The 22524-nt window shown below is 37.4% G+C and overlaps 2 protein-coding genes across 3 annotated transcripts in view; one reads left to right on the top strand and one right to left on the bottom strand.

The window, feature by feature from the left end:
- The first annotated feature begins 3533 nt into the window (after positions 1-3533).
- Positions 3534-14986, top strand: LOC113234635 (inactive dipeptidyl peptidase 10). Of its 2 annotated transcripts, XM_026470023.1 has the most exons (17): positions 3534-3914; positions 4294-4397; positions 4476-4674; positions 5081-5155; positions 5247-5299; positions 6708-6919; positions 9872-10092; positions 10736-10839; positions 10920-11049; positions 11121-11361; positions 11448-11513; positions 11809-12124; positions 12206-12355; positions 12574-12759; positions 12834-12991; positions 13069-13274; positions 13998-14986. In XM_026470023.1, exons 1-17 carry the CDS (start codon positions 3801-3803, stop codon positions 14124-14126), a joined length of 2664 nt encoding a protein of 887 aa, XP_026325808.1. In that variant the 5' UTR covers positions 3534-3800; the 3' UTR covers positions 14127-14986. The 2 variants fall into 2 exon arrangements, with proteins under 2 accessions (XP_026325808.1, XP_026325817.1); XM_026470032.1 differs by lacking the exon at positions 11448-11513.
- A 4587-nt stretch (positions 14987-19573) lies between these two features.
- LOC113233495 (meiotic recombination protein SPO11) overlaps positions 19574-22524 on the bottom strand; it is a gene marked incomplete at its 5' end in the record, with an annotated part of 6417 nt that continues 3466 nt past the window's right edge. Inside the window, 2 exons of the mRNA XM_026468623.1 lie at positions 19574-19713; positions 22000-22171. Coding sequence (XP_026324408.1) covers positions 19574-19713; positions 22000-22171 — 312 coding nt within the window. The remainder of the gene's footprint in view (positions 19714-21999; positions 22172-22524) is intronic.

Here is a 22524-nt window from a genome sequence, read left to right as displayed (position 1 = left end):
CTTTTCAGGTTGTATTAATATTCGGTATAAATGGTGCATGTAGACGTCAAGAGTTGGCAAACATAACAACTAATGATGTCGAGAACCATGGGCGGGTTCTTCTTGTCCAGGTCAAAAACACAAAAAATAAAATTCCAAGGTCGTTCACAATACAGGGGCCTTTTTACGACGTAGTGAAGAAATACGAAACGCTTCGTTCAACAAAAGCTAATTCCAACAGTTTTTTTCAAAATTACCAAAATGGAAAATGCACTAACCAACCCATTGGCATTAATAAATTGGGAGCAATGCCGAAAGAAATTGCCACTTTCTTAAATTTGCCTCAAGCACATGAATACACAGGGCACAGTTTCAGAAGGTCCTCGGCTACATTGCTCGCCGATTCAGATGCGGACTTATTGACACTAAAACGCCACAGAGGACGGCGGTCAAGCAATGTAGCCGAAGGATACATAGAAGACTCGATAAGAAATAAAGAAGAAATTAGCTCTCGCATTACAAGGAACATAAATTTGGAGTCAAGTGTTGACTTTCAACCATCTACGAGCACACACGCTACATTCCATCATCGTCGCCGCAGCCGCAACCGCCTCCGCCGCCGCCACCGACTGCAGAACTCTGTGGTCTAGTTTCTCCTACTTTCACTCAAGAGAGTGAGAGAGAGACTGGGGAGATTGTAACTAATAATAATAACTTGACAACATTAAAAGTGCCAACTGGCAACGTAACAATCACTTTTCAAAATTGTTCAAATTTCTATAACTGCTTTAACAAGTAATTAAATATTTATTCGTTTAAGAAAGTCAGAGTCTTATTTATTTCCTCGCAAATATGTTACAAAACGTCGTATGACATACGTGCGCTTTGAAAATTACCGCACTTATATCATAATGTACTATTAAACTGTATTATCACGTATGTAAGTGTTATTATGTATTAATTAATATTTCTATTTATTTGCATTTGTTTAGATGTCTATTATAAATAATTTCAATGTTATCATTTTGTGAGAATAAATTCTTTATTCGTTTAATGAATGCTTTTTCTTTATTAAAATATTATTTAGTTAATTTGATAAACGAAACAGAGATAGGTAACGTTAATTTGTCACAGTGGCGCGGCGTAAACAGTGATATTCTCCTAACACATTACGCAATTTAATTGCGCAATTTAATAAATATTTACGTAATACAAACTGTAAACCATGGTTTGACTCATTTTAAACTGCTAACAGTGGTTGCATGTAGGTACACTAAATCTCAAACTAATAACTGCTGACGTTTTCTAACAAATAAATATTTTAAGCAAACTGAAGCCTGTTTATGATCCTCGATTACTTACAATTCTGATGCAGTTATTTCACTTACTATGATCTATTCAATATTATGACGACATTTTTAAACATCACAGGCCGTTGTTAAAATATTTTTAGTGAGAAAATGAAGCAAGAAAAACATAGTAAATTGAAAGAGTGGATGTTTCGATAGCACTAATATTCTGTTTACAAATCTGGCATATCGCCAGTGTGGTGGTCGCGGTACGCTCGTTTTTCATATTATCTTAAATTATTATTTTACTCAATTTATTCCGCACCTACGGAATAATAAGTATTAAAATAAATGTTTCACGAATAAGCGGTTTTTAAGTACCTAGATTTTCAATCGACTACATAGTTCTTGAGAAATCTTTCAATACTATCAATTTTTTTAAGATTTTGTATTCTGTAATTTTAATACCACCAATGTTTGGCAATACTTAGCAAGCATGTTACTTTAGTTGATTTTGCAAAGAAAAGGCTTCTGCAGTGGAATAAAAGTGATAGGCTCCATTGAATTAGAGCCTGGCTTGTAGCCAAGCTAACACTGACGGCCTAAAAAGTAACGCAACCAGACTAACTTACAAAAACTTGTAGAAACAAACGTATAGATAAGTGCGGAAGAGTTGAAGGCGGTCTCTTGAAATAAAAATGTAAATTATACACACAAAACAGCCGGCGTTTCCAGTCATATTTCATTTTCTCGACGGCGGCATCCGACGAAACTGTTTAGTCTCCAAAACACGTCCGCATACTTACTTTGTTTTGTAACAGTAAATTATGTTTAATTGTAAACTACGTGGAGCGGCGGTCCATCCGCATTGCAGCTAAGTCGATCCCCTGGAGCCTTCGAGTCGACCCCGGTCGTAAAGACAGTAAGATTAAAATAAGTGCAAAGTTCGCGCCGAGACAATTACAAGAAACATGTTTAAAAAGCTCATATTTCTGCCCAGTCCTACTTAGTGTTGACGTTCTCTTTAGCACGCTATAAATCTCAACTGGAGGCAATTTTCATTTCTGTACAGAAGTTTCACACTTTTCTTAACTTTCATCAATTTTAATCGACTTTAACAAGAAAATAATTGTAGCCCGAAATAGGTTATTGCTAATTTAATTTTTTCTCATGGTGACTTATTTTCCTTTGAACTTTCGAAGACTTATGTGTTTAATTTCCTTAAGGCGCTGCAAGTTTTTCCACTCAGATTTATCTCCACGGTCCCAACATTTGTGACGAAATAAAAATGTGCAAAAGCAGCAACGCAGCATTTTGAACCGCAAACTACTACAATTAACATTCTTTATCCAGTTTTGTTTCCAAAAAAAAGGAAATCAGCGAAATTCTTGCCAACTTAGCATTTTTCTTCTACGAAGATGTGCTGCGGCTACAGGCAATATGTAAAGTCAAAAAACCTACGTTGGCATATTTCCCAAGTTCGGTCTACATGACCGAATCATGATCTAAATAAAAAATCTGTATAAAAATTATTGCAATAAAAATCACAACACAATCACAATCACAACAACTTGATTAAGATTTACAGAACTGTAAATTGATAATTATACTGAATATCAAATCAAATAAAAAAAATTTGTTTTGAACCTAGCCTGTAAGGGTTAGTATTACAAGTAAATATTCTTTCTTTGGATACGTTAATATGCATTCAGGTCCAGTGCTCATGAAAAGAACCCTGGACCCTGAACGCAATGACATTCAGGAGTGTGTCACCTGTTACCATTAACCACTAATTCTGCGCAACTGGAAAGCTGCTCTTTTCCTCATAATAGCTTCCAAACTCACAACTCGAGCGTTAGCGAACGCCACATGCGTGACGAAGATGTGGTGGCGGAGGCGTGCATTGGCCGCTCTCCAATACACTCCCATCGAGTCTATGAAATGAGAAATTATCTGCCACTCGACTTATACTACCTCTTAAACATACATATTCGTTTATCATTTAAAAACAAAACTGAACACATAAGCTATGTTTCATATTCAATCTTTCGCCTGAATATAATTTAGAAGAGACGTTATGAATTCACAGAGGGTTATAAAGCGTTCATCATTACTTTGGGATAGTCTCGAACACTGAACAACTTCAGACCGCAAAAAATGTATAAAAAAGTGTCTTCAGCTTCTCTAAAAAATATGATACCATTGTGCGACACAGAATATGTAAAAAGTTGAATAATGTCATATTATTATATAATATTTGAAGTATTTCCAAACATGTTACGTATATACATATCATTATTAATAAAATATTACAATATTCCAACGTGTCATATTTGCTGTTTATTAAGATTGAGTTAGTTAATTTCTAATACCATCGCCTTTTATTGACAGTAATGGGGCGGACAGCATTGCTGCGGGCGGTGGGTGCGCTAACGGGCGTGCGAAGCGCGCTGGGCGCAGCACTGGGGGCGAGCGCGGGCGCGTAGCGCGGCGCGGTGGCGGGTGCGCGCGCGGCGGCGGCGGCGGCGGCGCATGCACGCCACCGGCCACACGGACCGCTCGGGCGGCGGCGGCGGCGGTGGCTCCTGGCGCCTCCCGCCCGACGAGACACTTCAAGTCGCCGATCCCAAATCCACCAAAGAGGACGTAAGTTCCATATGTATTCGTGTGTGTGTTGCATAACTTTTTATTTTGTTCTTGGTTTTTCGTATCGTTAAATACCGTCACTTGGTGTGTGCCATTTTCAGATATATAATTAAACATCAAGGAGATTTGTCATCTTTGATCTAGATGCAAACCGAATATTTCCTCTCGCATACATATTGCTACGGCCCGATTCACAAAATATCCCTATATCGAAGACGATCGTTCGACAAATCTAATTCCATTCCTTAGCCTTTTGCACCGATCGTTGATAGCACTCGACGGCAAGTATCCACCTTTCCAAAGCGGAACTTGCCGTTTTTACAAATCTACCAAATGTAGAAACCGAAAATTAATGTTGAAATTGGCATTGCATTTCCAGGATCTCTATCCAGGGGATGGTCACAACTGGAGAAGTATCATATTCTCTTTGATGGTGATCAGTTTTGTGATAGCTGGAATCGTCACAGCCATTTATTTATTAGGGTGAGCATGAGGCTGCTACAAATTTTATAATATTTCAGTACTACTTTATCAATATATTAATGTGTTGATTTGTCGCAGTTATGTGGACGAACTTTTGTACTGGTCGGGGCGTCGTATGCGACTGGACGAGTTCTTGCGCGGCGACCTGACGGGCGAGCGTTTACCGACCACGTGGGTCAGCTCACATCAGCTCGTGTACCAAGCCGACGACGGCGGGCTGCTAGCGCTCGATACCTTCAACAACTCTCTTACAGTACTCGTCACCAACCACACACTAGTGAGTATTTAGTCCAGTTTAACAAAATGATATGATTCAAAGTTTTAAAAAACTATAACCACCAACTTAGAATATTGTGCGCAAAAATTCACAACACACTTATATACTTAAACGACTCCATAGATAACACAATTCATCAACGATAGGAAATGCGTAGGCCAATAAGATGATTGGTAGGCCACGTTTCACTTAAACGTTTCTGTTTAAAATAAATAATTTAAAAATCAAACAACATTTATATAAACTTTTGAGATCAAATTTTTCTCATTTAAGTAGTATATAGAACTGAAAATAAACGTTGAGATTGAGATCCCTTTAATTGACGATCGCTAGGTGAAGTTTCCCAACAACTTTGTAAAAAGCCCAAGTTTCGAGCTTGGGGTGAATAATACACTTTTTGTCACAGAGGCAGCTCAATGTGCGCGGATACCAGTGCTCACCAAACTTGCGTTTTGTTCTCTTCCAACACAATATCAAGGAGGTACGTAAACACATGACACCCGCAAAACATCGGTATTTCTAAATAAATACATAGGTCGTTCGAAAACATAATTCCTGTTTTATTTTTACAGGTTTATCGGCGGACATTTACAGCTCACTACACCGTTTATGACGTCACTAATGAGTGAGTATTTTTTTTATATATAGCGCCCCGAAGTGCCATAAAGGTCACAACCATATACCTCACCAGGAGGTTTACCTGTACGTCAAATTGAATTTTGTATTCACAAATTGTTTTTGACTCACCGCACCCTTGCTGAATGTCACTTTGGAGCACCCACTAAAGGTTGAGTTAGAGATATGTCTTCTTTTTATAAGGATTCGTTTTATCAGGGAATCTAAATTACAGTCCATCTGTCGAGCTTATAAAAATGTCTGTGACGTTTAGAACGTCGTGACTTCGTTGCTCACTAGAAAAAATATAAAATGTCTGCACGAGCTCTATTCGTTCCACATTTACCCTTTGCGAGTGGAATTTTAATAGATTCAGGGCGTTATTCTCACAGCCGTAATTACCTTCAATATTGTGCACATTTGCGTCATACATAGTAGACACGATCATCGTGTATCTCATTAAGTTGATAAACTTATTTTTTTACAACACAGGTATTTACAAAAGTACTTACGTTATATTATCTTATATACCTATATATTTTATGATCCCGAGTGACGGGACGACCAAGTCGTACTCCTGGTGGTAAGCGACACGCTTGTCCATAGCAGTTGCAGTGCCACTCGGATCTTTAAATAGCAAAGATCTGAGGGGCACTGCCCCTGTACCCGTCACCTTGAGACATAAGTAGACAAGTGCCATATGCCTGTAATTTCAGCAGCATCCTTCAGAACCGAAACGCAGTAATACTCCCATTACTGCTGGGCGGCAGAAATAGGTAAGGTGGCAGTGGACAAACTCTCTCACAAGGTGCTCTACTGCTACTAAACTATTATATATATGTATGTGATATTTTATATACATTTAATGATTTTTCCAACCTCGAATGCTATACAACATCAACATCATCTACCCATCATCGTTACCCCATTGATCATAGTCTGTTACCCTGGCCCAATGCTGGTTGGGGGTTTCTCACCTTTTCCAATTGCTGTAAACCTTATTCCACATGCCACATACGTAACTAAAGTAATTTATTGTATATCTTTCTACCGGTTTGCTATCTCCTTACGAGAGTCAAAATCGATTTCAATAGATATAGGTACATACGAGAATACGATTGCCAATTCATTTCAAAGTTTGTGACTTGAATTTTGATGCGGCTTCGGTAAGGATTGGCAATACTTTAAATTTTTCAGTAACGTGACTTTACTGAAGTATTGACAATTCGAGATGGAAACTTTACTGTATCGCAGATAACTGCAAAGTCTAAATTTGCTCATTTATTTCAAAATCATTTTTTGTACTAAATTAATTTGACAAAGTTTTTAAAGGTAAAAATCTATCAACAAATAATCTAACATTCCAACAACTCAATCGTACTTTTAACTGTTTCTGAAATTGACGTTTTATATCCCAGCCATCATATTCCACTATTCGGGGAGTCGAGTCAGACGTGGGAGTGGCAGTTCGCTTCTTGGCTGGGCCAGGACGGCGCGTTGCTCTTGGCGGCGAACAACGAGGTGCTGGCACGTCCTGGCCCTCCGGCACGCAGGAGTCCCCTACTGTACCTCACAAACGATTCCATCCCAGGCCGAGTCTACAATGGCGTTTCCGATTGGTTATACCAAGGTTTGTTTGAAATTTAATGTGATATTAAAATTATAACATTACTTTTAAATTTGACGGCCTCGGTGGCCCAAAGGTTTATACTTTTTTTATAACATCAAGTGACGGGACGAACAAGTCGTGCGCCTGATGGTAAGCACATACATATGTCTAGATAAAGCTACACGCCTGTCCATAACAATTGCAGTGCCACTCAGAGCTTTAAATCGCAAAGATCTGAGGGGCACTACTACTGCGCCCGTCACCCTGTGACATAAGGTGACAAGACCCATGTGCCTGAAATTTCACCAGCACCCTACTAAACCGGAACGCTAACATTAATGCTTAACCGCAGAAATACTGTGGGCACTGGATTAAGAGGTCCCGTTTTCGTTTCCGGTTGGATCAAATTCCCTAGTTTGAGATCAGGCAATTGGTGTGGTTGTCTGGCACGGGTACGGTTCGTAATGTATAACAACAAATGACATATTTTTAGTCGATATAACGCTCAACAGATATAATTAATTTATGGTATAAAGACATTATTATACTATTATATGTATAAAGCTACAAGTTCTTACTCACTGATAGAAATAGAACGCATACTTCCCGATATGGTGGAAAAAAAATATTTATACCGTTGTACGCGGATAGATTCCAAAGCAAAGAATCAAATATGAGAAGACCTAAATGTGGAAAATATGAAAGAGTGACAATGGCCTGCAAAAACTATAATATATGGAGGGAATATTTGTGTATTTTTATGAGGTAGATCCTGGTCAATTTCCGCTGGAAGTAAAAAATGCTCGAAATTCAAATAAATAAGATGGCCGCCATACAAATTTCAAAGTCTCCTATCACGGAAACTATTAGAGATAGGTAAGAGGTGCTCGAAGGAATGTCATAGAGATTAATAGTGGTCAACTGCCTGGATTAAAAAAAACAAGGTGGCGAATTCAAAATGACGGCCGAAGAAAAACAAAATAAAAAAATATGGTTAAGGACTCCTAAAGACCCCCGTCTTTAGGAATCCTTAACCATAATTTGGGGTCAAAAGTTTCTTTTCGCCATTTTTGTAATATGGCCATCATATAAGTGTTTTTTTCGTCAAAAGTGGCTGCCGAAACGGACTTGCTCTGATTCAGCTGAAAATTGGCATGCGGAGGCCTCTAGAAGTGCCGTATAATAATTTGTGGTCAAAATTGGTTTTTCGCAATTTTCAAATATGGCTGCCATAGAAGCGTTCGTTGGCGGCAGAAAAAAAATGCTCTGATCCCTTTGATAATTGGCATGTGTAGGTCTCTGGGAATGCTTGATAATAATTTGCGATCAAAAATGGCTTTACGCCATTTTTTAATGTGGCCGCCATTCAACAACTAATAAAAATTAGCTCAAATTCAACTGAAAATCGATATGTGGGGGTCTCTATAGGTGTTTGATAATAATTAGTGGTCAAAATACATTTTTGAAATTTTTAAATATGGCCGCCATTAAAGAGCTATTTCAAATTTTTTAAAACAAAGCCATAAGTCGAGTCCGGAGGCCGTGGTCCGCGGAGGGCGAAGCACGAAGCGTCCGCACGCCATCAAATGGAGATAATATACGGGGACGTAATAGATTACGAGTACAAGATCTCACAATGGTAAAAATGTAAAGCATGCTTCCCGATGTAGTGGAAATGAGATATTAATTATAGCGTTGTTGTATCTCAACCGTCTCTATGTTAGATTTCATTTTCTTGAAAGCTTTGCCAAAGAGAATTATTAAGGGGGAAAAATGCCAAACTACTGCCGAATTTCCTGTACTATGTAGGCACTATGAATACCAAATCAACGATAACCCAGAATACTCAGACCAAAACCAACTTAGAAATGTTCGTTTCTTAAATTGGCATAAACCGGGAATCGACCTCCTCATCGAGCGCCCATAGTACTAACTACTGTGCCACTGAAGCCGACCACGCGCCGCAGGCCGAGCCCGACCTCACCGTAGGTGGCACAGCACTCGTTTAACATAATCTTGCATGATATAAAGATCACTGGGTATAGTACAAGATTGTTATAACAACTATTAATCTAATATACCGATGGCATAATGTTGATTTTATATAAAAACTTCAGATATAACACTCACTGATTATAAATTATAAATATAATTCCAGTGGTGTTCAGGTGCAATGGCGAAAGAACCGAATTTGTTTGCATTTGTTAATTGGATCGACCGCCTCCTGTTGGTTTAGGTTAGGTTAGTATATGACAAAGTAAAATGTATTATAAATATAATTCCAGTGGTGTTTAGGTGCAATGGTGAATTAACCGAATTTGTTTACATTTGCTAGTTGATTCGACCTCCTTCTGTGGGTTTAGGTTAGGTTAGTATTTAATTTCAATATTATTTAAAATTTTATTTAAAAGTTAGAATATTTAATTGCATACAATTAAATATTCTGCTTAAAGTTTTAATAAATATATTTTATTACACTAAAAGCACTTAAAGCTACACAAAAACAATTATATTTTGCTAGTGTAAAAAACTTCTTATCAACATATATGCTCTATAGAGCGCTTCAACTGATCGTGAAACGAAATATTGTGTTATATTATTTAATACATTATACTGGTAACTAGTATTTATGTGATCTGTGGGTAGTATTTATAGCATTTGTTCATTATGTAACCTAATCATTATATAATGTTTGTTATAAGGAAGGTTTATTATACACACTGAAATTATGCCTTTTGTTGTTATACCTTTTGTTGATTATACACAGTAAGTTATATCTTTAGAAATTATGTCAAATGTTGTTATACAAAGTGAAAATAGATTATTTATTGTTATATCTTCCATTACACACCCTTATGGTATATTATTACAATTGTTCTATTTTACTGGAGTAATTTGGGTATATTCCACAGCACAAAAGTATTAAACTTCAACATTTTCATTTTAAGTGGGATTATGGCTAATTTCTTACAGAAGAGGTGACGAAAACGCCATCTGCCACCTGGGGCTCGCCGAACGGAACTCTGGTGTTGTACGTCCAGTATGACGACAGTTCAGTCTCAGAGCTTAAGTTTCCACGCATCTCTGAGAGCATCGGCGGCGCAGGCGCCGCGCGTACAGGCTTCCTCCTCCCTGCCTTCAACACCTCCATGCACAGCGTATACCCTGAACACGTCACCATTAGATATCCTACGGTACAAAACCATATTAAAACTAATAACCAAAAATTATTTCTATGGATATATTATTAATACTCTTTTCTTTCAAGAAGTTTTTAACCGACTTTTAAAAAAGGAGGGGTGCTTAATTCGACTGTATGTTTTTTTTGATATCATATAGTTTATCAAACATGTAAGACGTCTTTGTATTTAATGTGTACTTCACAGATTTTTATTTTGACTGTTACTAAATAGTAAACTGTTACCGAACGAAACATTAAGAAGAATGATTCGTTCGTTCATTTCATTCATCGTGAATGAATTTACCTACAAAGGTTTATTTAGGATAATTATCCATGCTGATTGATAGTTTTTAACGGACTTCAGAAAAAAGGTGGAGGTTCGCAATTCCACTGTTCTTTTTTTTAAGTATGTTACGCGATTTCTCCGACATTCGTGAACCCATTTTGATGATTCTGTTTTTATTGGAAAGAGGGTACCTTAGTATTGATTCTATTTAAATTTGAAGAAGATATATGAATCCGGTTTCGCGCGGTTTCCTGTAACCGATTTCAATAAACCTTGGCAAATAGATGTAATTCCACGATCTTTTGGGGTCGGTTTGTTTTGAGATTATTATTATTGTAGCTACTTAATTTAAAAGTACTTACACTTTCAGCCAGGCAGCTCGATACCAAAAGTAACATTATGGATAGTCGCAGTTCAAAACGTATCGTCACCGCCAAGATGGGAAGTCAAACCTCCGAGCACACTAGATGGAATGTACGTCTCATTTATCACCAAGACATTTCGTTTAATGGCAACAGTTTTACAAGTAGTTATCAATATTCTTTCGTTTACAGGGAGTATTACCTCATATCAGCCCAATGGGTGGGCAAAGAGAACTCCCATGTAGGAGTTGTATGGATGAACCGTGCTCAGAACCTCACCGTTTACAGCAGTTGTTACGCACCGAATTGGACATGCACAGAGGTACATCTTATTTATAAAACAAATCAAAATTAGTGAATAAAAATTAACTAGAAAGTAATCTGCAATTTCAGACTCATTCAGAAAAAGCAACAGATGAGCCCTGGTTAGAAGTTCATCAAAGGCCCGTGTACTCGGAAGATGGTGGTGCGTTTCTTCTGCTAGCAGCCGTGCAAGAAGGTGGAGGTCAATATTATACTCACATTAAGCACGTGGATGTAATACGACAACGAATTGCCGTATTGTCACATGGCAAAGTGGAGGTGGCCGAGATACTAGCGTGGGACCAGGAAAATCATTTAGTTTATTATTTAGGTGAGTAAACACTAGGTTTTTTATTAAGAAATGACCCAATCTAACCGAAAAATATTTTCTAAAAGTAAATGTTATTTCCATTAAAGGTTTAGATAAAGAAAAGTCGTACATACTTAAGCTACATCCTGATATGGTGAAAGAAGCAAACCAAATTAAGTATTTAGATTGAGTGCAGTTGAGTGATTTCATTGATTAGTCAAGTACCTATTTACTAACCCTACTCGTGCTCCAGCACCAATAATATTTTCGCTTCATGCTAAAATTAAGTTTTCTTCGTATACTCCATTTATAAACCAAAAATTACCTAAGCACGTAATCTAGCCCAAGCGTCTTGGACAACGGAGTGTGTGAGAGTTTGTTTCTATATTCTGTGATAAATGTACGTGTGTGGATAATTTGTACTTTTTGTACTTTCGTTAAAATGACGAATAACTTTTATGGATACAGGTAGCGCAGAACGACCAGGTCAGAGGCATGTTTACGTGGTCAGAGATCCTGGTTACGGAGGAGGCAGCAATTCTGTAAAAGCAAGAGCTGAGCGAGAAGAACCACGGTGCCTCACGTGCGAGCTTAATGTTTGGCCTGCTCGGCTACATTATGCCAACTGTTCTTACTGGAAAGCAGTGTTTTCCCCACCAAAACCGAAGGTCGGCATTACGTATTACGTCCTTGAATGCGGCGGCCCGGGCCCTCCTTTGGCAGGACTTCACGATGCTAAGACGCATAAATTAGAGAGAATACTTTATGATACGAGGCCTTATAGGTAAGTAAGAGTAACAAGTGAAAAGGAGGTTTGTTGTGACGCAAACGGACTCTTTGGTAATACATTCTTGTTTTCAAGCAGATCAGTTCGTTTACGAGAGCTAGCATTGCCAACGCGGCGATCATTTGACGTGCAGTTGGGGAGTGGCTCCAAGGCCCGAGTACAGCTTCTGTTGCCACCCTCATGGCGCGAGGAGCTTCGTGACGCTGCTTTCCCAGTGCTTGTACATGTGTAAGTACTCATCTGCAACTACAAGTTGAGTTCGCGGTCAGTCTTTACTTGCCAAGTTTGTGAATTCATTTACTTGGACAACCATGAAATTTGATATGGAGGAACTTGGCATCGTTCCAATATATAGATTCTGGGGGTTTTAGTTTTTGTAAGAGTTTTTAAAATCCATAATTCACTTTGGCATAGGTGTCTGCAGAATTTTGTGCTTGCATTTTTAGGGACGGCAGGCCCGGTAGTCAACAAGTGACGGAGGAATTCCTTGTAGACTGGGGTTCGTACATGTCGTCACGTAATGATGTTGTGTACGTCAAGTTGGATGTCGCAGGCGCAAAAGGTCTGCCGCGAGCGCTGCTTCGAGGTCGTCTTGGAGGCGTAGAAGTTGCTGATCAATTGGCTGTTATTAGGTAAACAATATCTGATAAATAAATCTTACATTAACTTTACAAACTCATATAATGCATTATTTTTTTTGTTTCAGGTACCTATTAGACACGTTCAAGTTCTTAGATGTAACTCGTGTAGCTGTATGGGGCTGGGGTTATGGTGGTTATGTTACTGCGATGCTGCTTGGTTCCCAACAGTCAACCTTAAAGTGTGGAATAGCTGTATCGCCAATAACCGACTGGCTTTATTACAGTAAGTGTTTGTATTTTTTGCATCATAGCACCATACAAGAATTCCGATCTGACGTCGATGTTAAATTTTATCTCTAGATGCTGCCTTCACGGAACGTATTCTTGGAATGCCTTCTGTGAATTATAAAGGCTATGTGGAAGCTGATGCATCTCAACGAGCTCACCACGTGCCAGCGCACGCACTCTACCTGATTCACGGAATGGCAGATATGAGCGCACCTTATCCACATACCCTGCAGCTCGCCAGGTCACTCACCGATGCAGGCGTTCTCTTTCGATATCAGGTAAGTACGGTATTCTTGCTAAGTATTAATTAGTAGTCATATAATAATATAATAATAATATTAATAGCTAAGTAGTAATTCGATGAATTTATTTTACATATTAAGTTTGTTGAATATCAATATTGTTTCACTACCTGATATTCAATTATTTTTTGTGAAATTACTCCACTAGTTTGTTATAATGATTAATACAAACATCAAACACCAAGAAAAATTCCTTCGATCCGCCTGGACACGAACCAGCGCCGTCAGCATACCGTGCCTGACATTCTCACAATTAAGCTACGGAACGAACCAGCCGACCTTACGATTTTTCCTATGTGCTTATTGCAGGTTTTTGTTTTTGGTTTTAACGACTTTTTTCCATAGCGCCATCTGTGAGAAATCTATGAAAGTTTTTGAAATTTTGAAGGAATTTTTAAAGTTATACGATGCGAAAGTTTTCGCGCGACCGCCCAGTTATCACGCTTTCACGTACATTAATGGCGAATCTAAATTCTATTTACCGCACGGTCGCCGCGTGGACCAAAGACAAGCCAGCTTCAAGTTAAAATGTAAAAGCTAAAAAATAGAGCGTATTTTGCCATGACAGTTACACGCACGCGGTCGCTGCGCGGCGGCTGCGCGGCGACACCGCGATGAAATTCGTGTCGATTAAACGCGCCCTTAGTATTCGATCTCTGTATGTCTTAATAATTAATTATGTATTTGTTCGTTTTTCAGGCATATGCAGACGAAGGTCACGACCTCAAAGGCGTGATTGAACACGTTTATCGTTCTATGGAAGACTACCTCCGAGAGTGCCTCTCCCTCGACCCTGAGGATACCAAGTTACCCCCTCCTGACAGATAAGGGCAACAACAGACCTACGTGGTCAACACAATTTTACTCCCGGTTACCTCAGGAATATATCTAATTGTTATCATATTGCTCCATGTAAATATGTACATGAGATAGTGCTTTAATAAAATGTGTTCCCTACACGTTTGGTTTAGTAACGCCTTTGTTGTACATTAGCGAACGTCTTGTGCGAGAGATGATTTGAGTGTTAGGTGAGGACTGTGTGTGTTTAGATTAATCGTGCGTAACTTATGATAATAACAAGTCCGTTTCAAGATTTACGAAATAATGGATCGGCAATTATTGTTTTATAATAGAAGTGAGAACGGACTAAAGCGATTAGAATTATATTCAATTTGAACTATTCCTCATTCAGTCCATAAAACTTCGCTTCAGCACCCTGCGGTTAATACCCTACTATCGTACTACTGTGACTTCTGCTAAATTTAAGTATAAGTGAAGCCTAGATAGGAAATAAATTATATTGGATAAATATTGAATGAAACTAAAATCTTTTATAGGAGGCGATTCCCAAGCACGTCTTAGAATGAATGAATTAAAGCTGTTGATAAATTGTGATCATACTATTATTCATAACCTTTCGAGCTTGTTCACATTAGGCTTTTACTACTATTTTCTACTGTCACCTTTACTACTATACCAAGCTTTTCTATCTTCTCTACCAAAGTTCTCTACGCATAGAGATATGCATTTAAATCTTGTTAAAACAAATTCAAAGTAATTTATCTTAAACTGTATAGTAGTTGTTTCTGTAACAAAGTATTTTAAAAATTAACTTTATGCAGAATTAACACTGAAATCATTTAAAACTTAAAGTTTCTCGTTTATTTTCTATCTGACCCATTGTTATTACAACTAAAATAACCGAGATAACTGAGGAGCTTATCATGTAGGGAAACGTTAGGTGTTTTACAGTTTTAGAAGTTAATTTTAAAATGACTTACACAGACGAATGTTAAGTTTTGTAATGTTATATAGTGCTGTTAAAAATACTTCATACGACAATGTAGATAAAATACCCTAATCATAAATTGTAATTGTTCGAGAAGAGGCATTTTATAGTGACTTATAATATTTAGAAATGAAGTGACCTTGATCATCCCCTAACCTTAGCCGCTTTTGCTCCATCTCATTACCATTTTCTATCTTATTACTAAGGAAGTCGTATAACCAGTCGACTCTTATTACCCGACTGATGATCTTCATTAAATTAAATAAAACATGAAGGGTATCACCAAAAATATAAAAAACAAGTCTTATGTGGCGAAGACCTTAAACAAAATAAATAAATAATAAAATTCGAGTAATAAGCTTGTACAAAATAATACTTAATCGGGCTAGAAAATATACCTGTTTTGATAGATTCTATAATTTTAGGCAGTCATCGTGTTGGTTTGTAATCTGTAAAAGTTGTGACGAATCCATGTCATTAGAATATTCTTGGTGAGTTTCTAAAACTACTTACCTAATTGGTTTTGTAGGATTATCACGAATCATATCCGAGCAATAAAATCTCTGTTTCCATTGTGAGTGTAGTTTATTTCCATTGATTTCTACGAGCTCTAACATCGTAGTGCAAATCAAAAGAGCTGTATAAAATCAGTGGAAACATTAGATACTTTAACATTGTTGTTGATTTCACGGTACATCACTAGATAATTAATTGTTGTTGTATAGAGATAAACGTTTGCCGATATTAATTAAGTGTTATCGGATACCTGCATAGACGCATATCGTACATTCCAGGTTTGTGAAGACTGCCAATTTGGTCTAAATTTTACAATCATTGTAATTAATTAAATGCCTACGATACGTCGATGAGATTAATTTCAATTGCCATTATGGTCTTGAGGATGCTGTGATTCTTCTATTGCGTAAAATAACGATATTGGATTAATATACATTGAATAATTATATCTTCTCTGATATTGTGTAGGGCCTAGTCAATCGAATTCATTGTAATAATAAAAAATAATTACGATAAGATTAAAGTTAATTGAAAAGTTTTTTAATTCTTCCATTAAAATAAATCTATATTGCTTTGTTTACCTAGACTTGAAACAAAAATAGACAATATAATTACGGTCTACGTGTATGTACTACATCACACTACATATGAGATTTTATAGTTAATTAAAATACGAGAGAGTTCGGAAACCGGGTGCTTTAAATTTTACATCATGTTGTATGTAAATATTGATTTCATTAGCGAAATTTGGTAGTTACGTTAACATGCTAGTGAACTGGGTAATGGCTTAAACCTCAAATTAGACGTAATAAGGGTTCACTAATTCGTGTATGTACGTACAAACGCCCGCAATGAAATGTAAACATAACAAAATGTAGCAAGATTGCAATTCGATTTTTTTTTTATATTTCTATAATTATTTAATAGTAATATCGCTACATAAATACATTTCATTGCATGTGACTGTACCAAACCATATTAACACCTTATATATGAGTACAAACACTGTAACCCAGTAACTTAGTGTATTAGAACCCAAACAGCCATACCCAAAAAAGTAAATATTAGAGAAAATAGTATAAAAATAATTTTATTTCAGTCTCTTATGTGGGATTCTACTTAGTTATAATGAGAATTACTAAAGATAACACCAATTTGATTCGTGTATAGGATTTTTAACGGAACGTAAAGATAATACAGCTTGGTTGTTATTAAATTTTAGCACAGAGATGTCTGATCGTAGCATAATTGTTTGCACACTAACGCTATGTCTCCTCCTTGAATTTCCTTTCAAAATAACTTAGTCCTTTAGTCTTCCAGTATAGCAAAAGCTTCTATAACTTATGACTAATTCTTGGGGCAGGAAAGTAGGAACTATGTGATGACTATGTCAATTATTTCCTTATGCCGACTCTATTACGACTATTTTTCTTCTCCAAAGAATTCCATATGAAATTAGTTTAGATTTTTCGTCCTAGTCTTTTCAGATTCAATTTGAATGTGGTATAAATGTGAGTCAGTAATACATTGTTCTTAGGATCCCCTGTAAACTTCACCATTACATTTGACGTAAGAAACGCATTTTTTTAAATTTTACTAAATCAAATAAATTATCTAACGAACTATTACATAATGTCAATGCGTATTAACCAGGCATAAATCCATACTTAAGGTATGGATTATACCTGGAATATACCGTACTTAAGGTACCATGTTATTTACGTCGAATGCAATAGTGACACACACAGTGTAGTGTCCGCCTTCATAACTTTAGAGTGCTGCGGAATGCTCCCTTAGCGGTTAGATTGTGAATACCTGATACTGAACAAATCATAACCTTGTTAGATATACATTCCTATTAAATAATAAATAAATATTAGTCAACATCACACACGTTGCTCCGCTCCCAAAATAAGTAACTAAAGCACTTGTGTTATGGAAATCGGAAACAACGAAGGTACCACATACACCCGGACCCGAGACAATATAGAAACATTTTTATATATTGACCTGGTCGGGGATCGGACCCAGGACCTCAAATATGGCGACACCATGAAAACCGTTGTGCACTCGACCAAGGAGGTTATCGAAAATATTCGTAATACTCAACGATGCTACAACTATTAATTAATTCGCTAGCCTGTATACATACAGTACGAAACAAAAGTTGAACTAAATCAAAATATAAAAAGGATTGTGTTCAGTATCAAGTAGTTTGGTGGCCCTAGAAAGTGCATCTAAAATCTACGTTATTGTTAAATCAGTGTTATTAATCTTATCTTCTCGTTTAAGAGTTACAGTGTTGTATAGAATGGTACGTTTTATTTATAAAATCTGAGATTATTCCGTTATTATTGTAAAGTTTCTTTGAATAATAAAATTTGAAATTTACATAATCGTTCATTGCGTCGTTTTATTCACCACACAAACGTAAACCAAACACAAGAGGACGTTTACTTACTTCTCCTGTACATCAAAACGAACGTTATTCGGGGAACTTTTTCTGGTCCACATCTCGGCGCTGCGGAAAAATTTCTCCAGATGTTCGTTCCTGAGAGAATTGTCGGGTGTGTAGGCGCACGTGGTGCCGCTGACTGTGCCCTCCGAGTTGGAGGTGGAACATGATAGGTTGCGCATTAGCTCGTAATGTGAGAAATTCATCGACATCAGCGAAGCATTATCTAACCCAAGAGCCACGTTAGTGTTAGACCCCGATATGTCCATGAACATGTCCGGGGAGCGAATGACCTGATTTGTACCCGTCGGCACGTTAACTGAGCTTTTTTCTCCGTTCACTAATTTGCTCTTCTTCAATCTGCCCAAAGCCAAATCCAGAGTCCTCACAGCATCATCTATATTGAAAGACTTTCGCTTGGTCGACTCTGTTTTGGGTTCAGCTGTAAGACCGCCCTGATGAGATTCAACTGCCATTTTCTTGTCTCGCGACGCTTTTTCCTGCGATTCTTTATCCATTACACATGAGCTTAACTTGTTAATTTTGTAGGAGAACCCTTACCACCTTACATAGTAATATACCTAAAACTAATTTGGTACATTTTGCAAAAGCAAACCTCTTCACGACGACTTCAATTCATTGCAGTCTTTGGATAATTTGATACAAATCACCCCTGTTGTCACACTGATTTGGTATAAAATTCGTGACATTAATTTGAAGTTGTCATTGCTGCGACATGATTATTTTGTTGCTATAATAATAAAATATAACATAAATATACAATTTACGTATATTCTATGAAATCTATTACGATTAATGGTGAAGAATTTTTGGCAGAGGGCCCCTGATCGCCATTTGCGCCTGGACAAATGGCAAAATGATCAAGGAACTAAATTAACGCCACAAACACTTTGGTACCTCGTTTCATTAAAACGTCGCACTTCATGTAACACTGAGTGGTATTCGAACAAATTAGCATTGAGGTGGTTCAGGCGAGGTAGATGACAATAAGTAATGATGAATTTAAGACAAGTGGTGTTATGAAATTTGCTTAGTATTGCCTGTCTGTTGAGCCGCTCCCGTTGGGGCAAACATTTTCTTACCACTACCTGACTTCATTACCACATATTTTTTTCAAACGTGGTGGTACTTACTCAAACTCATTTCAATTTGTCCTTACCTTCCTTATCCAGAAGGCCAAAAGTACGCTAAGGGTGTTATTTGGCTACGTCAACGCCATCTACAATTTTTCTTTAAACTATAACAACATCAAAACGCGCGTAAATAACGACAGAATAAAGTACTCCATATTTTAACTAGATGGCGCTTTATACTTATACTAACTTAACCGCCCCTTAGATGTCGCTAAAATATAAAATGAACGTGACAAATAGATTACTAAGACTTAAGATTAAGATTGAAAATACAAAGTTATTATTAAAGTGCAATGAAATGGTAGCTAGACAAATAAAAGCATTTTAAAAACATAAATTTATTAATTGTTACATATTGAAACTATCCTAGATAATCGCCATGAATAAGTTTGGCTGGCAAATAAGCGTCGCAAAGCGCGGCTGCCGTCGGTGCAAGAGCTTCTATCTCCGCTTTGATTCCACTCCTCAGCATTACATTCAATTCTTCTTTTATGCGCGATCCTTCAATAATTGTTAAGAGAAAGTAAAATCACGTTTCATAAACAACAAATAATTGCATTTTGGTAACTGTCGTGATATTGGCTTCTAATGTTTTTTGTTCTTTGAAAATCATATACATAATGCATACAAAATCTGCGTAATTGACATACAATTACGCAGATTTTGTTTAATAATAAAACTGAAACTAAAGAAGGTACAAAAAAACAGCTATGTTCATTCCAGATAAACTAATAACTCAATTTCGTTAAAAATTATTATGATTTTTTTTTTGTTAAAACGTTGTTTATGATGTTTGTATGTGATACCTACCAAGTGACGGGACGAACAAGTCGTGCGCCTAGGGTAAGCCTATCCATAACAGTCGCAATGCCACTCAGAGCTTTAAATCGCAAAGATATGAGGGGCATTGCCACGCCACTGCGCCCGGCACCCTTCAAAGCCAGAACACAGTAATGTTGACATTACTGCTTGGCGGCAGACATAAGTCAGGTTGCAGTACTTCCCTGGACGAACTCTTTCACAAGGAGCTTTACTGCTACTAACATGACAGCTGAGAAGGTATTTTCACATGCCTACTAATGACCCCTTTATATCCAATATTATTATTTATTTTACCTTCACGAAATACAAATCGAAATCTTCACGAAAGTATGATTTCAAGCACTTGAAATACGACCCTAATGGCAAGGACTTGAGTATGATTTTCAGTGGTCACTGCAATACTCAAGTCCTGACTTGTCGATACTACCTCAGCTCGAATTCAAACTTTTCCCTTGCTAATACGGTTCATTTTGCTTGGGTCGGGCGGCTTTATTTTACAATTTATTTTTTAACAAACGAAATTAAAGCCATTTAAAAAATGTATATTGTATACTATACGTGCTCTATTTAATTCAGTTGATGTAAAAAAAAATCATTGGTGTATGTAAAGTACCTATTGAATATGACGGTTTTCTTGTAAAATTTCGAGGTAAGTTTGTGTTTTAGGAATCGTGTTTTCACACCGTATCTGTACTAATGAGTGTAATGTTCTCAATTTTATTAATATTTTTTCCACAAGTGATCGATTCAACGCTTTCACTGTTATGCGGAATGAACCAAAGCCATTTGAGGTTGTATCGACTTTTTATGAAAACTTTCGTGTTCATGACATTGTGTTTCTCCAAATCTATCAATATGATAGAGAACAATTTTTTTTAAATTGATGAACAAAGACGAATCCAAAAAGTTCAGTGATAATAATTAGCCTATATAAGTATAGTTCTACAGCCGGGCACAGGTCGCCTCTCGCAACGGGAGGACTTGGGCTATAGTTCCCACGCGGGCCCTACGCGGATAGGTAATGCACATATCATTCTAAGTACATAAGTTTTGCAGCTGTGTGCAGGTTTCTTCATGATGTTTTCTTTCACTGACAAGCTCAAGTAAATTTCAAATTTGTATAACATACACACTCATAGCCCCGCCACTAGGGAGACCCTGTGTCGCGGGTGCCATGGACATACACAAAGACAACCAAAAATTATACCCAATGTTACAAATGAATGTAGGCCATACAATTATTTCTCCCGGCCCGGGAATCGAACAAGGGACCTCTGCGTCCAGCTTGGTAACCGTTCGGCCACTTAAATTTTGAATGTAATTTCCGAAAAACGGAGAGGTGCAAGTCCGGATTTAAAACCACGAAAAAAAGCCCTAATTCGACAAAGTTCGACAAAGTGCAATGGAAGCTAAAATATTAAGTAGTTATTGACTTTACTGTGTCTCAAGTCAGCTAAGTGAATTATTAACCTTGTTTTTAACCGACTTCAAAAAAAGAGGAGGTTCTCACTTCGTCTGTATGTTCTTTTTTTTTGTATGTATGTTACGCGATAACTCCGGTATTTGTGAACCGATTTTCATGATTCTTTTTTTGTTGGAAAGGGGGTATTTCCATAGTGGTCCCATTTCATTTTGAAGAAAATCATCCACCTCAAATGGTGGCTGTTCACGCATGAGGATTCATTTTTATAAATAGCGCCTAACTTTAATTTAGGAGCAATTACTTTTAGCAATTATTTAGTTGATTTTGCTATTTCTCCAATTCAAAGCGTTTTTCTCTCGATATACTTTAAGTAGTGTCATAGTGAGAACCTATTTTTATTATTCCAGTGTCAAGTCCTGTATAGTGGCGAACTAGGGGATATTTCAATAAAACTTAGCAAATAGACGTAATTCCACGTACTTTTGAGGTCGGTTTTTTTAGTACTCTGTACTGAGATTATTAAATAAAACATTAAATATTACCGGCAGCAGTATCTAAGTAGGGTCTACTGATCAACGACTTCAACTTCCGTTTGTCGATGTCAGTCAGAGTTAGACGAGCAGCGGTTGGGGCTAGAGTCGTGACGTCACTGTGCAGCGCGCCAAGCAGTCGGAGTGATGAACATGCCAAAGCGGAAGACAGGTGTGACTGAGCCTGAAATGTACCAGTATGGGGTACAAAGTCCTTTTTCACAGCATTTGTATTCTAACCGACCGATTTAAGAAATAATAAGATGTAAATAAAGTTTTAACGTACTTTCTTCATTGCATTCTTATGTGACTTTTCACATAAGTAATTTTGTCTAAGATCGCATAAGGCCACCAGTACCAATTTCTCCGTATTATTTACACACACACACGCACGCACGCACGCACTCACGCACGCACGCACGCACGCACGCACGCACGCACGCACGCAAGCACGCACGCAGGCACGCATGCACGCACGCACGCACGCACGCACACACACACACACACACACACACACACACACACACACACACACAC

This window comes from Hyposmocoma kahamanoa, unplaced genomic scaffold (genome assembly GCF_003589595.1).
Source record: "Hyposmocoma kahamanoa isolate Upper Pololo Valley unplaced genomic scaffold, ASM358959v1 102, whole genome shotgun sequence".
NCBI classification, from domain to species: Eukaryota; Metazoa; Arthropoda; class Insecta; order Lepidoptera; family Cosmopterigidae; genus Hyposmocoma; species Hyposmocoma kahamanoa.
Note: the sequence above shows the minus strand (reverse complement) of the source record. Positions and strands in the feature narration are given on the sequence as shown.

Bases quoted from the DNA above. Each gene is read 5' to 3' on its own strand.
- LOC113234635 (XM_026470023.1), top strand. From the start codon at position 3,801: ATGCACGCCACCGGCCACACGGACCGCTCGGGCGGCGGCGGCGGCGGT. The intron at 4,675-5,080 runs GTGAGTATTTAG...TTTTTGTCACAG, and splicing joins TCGTCACCAACCACACACTA to AGGCAGCTCAATGTGCGCGG. The intron at 10,093-10,735 runs GTACAAAACCAT...TTACACTTTCAG, and splicing joins TCACCATTAGATATCCTACG to CCAGGCAGCTCGATACCAAA.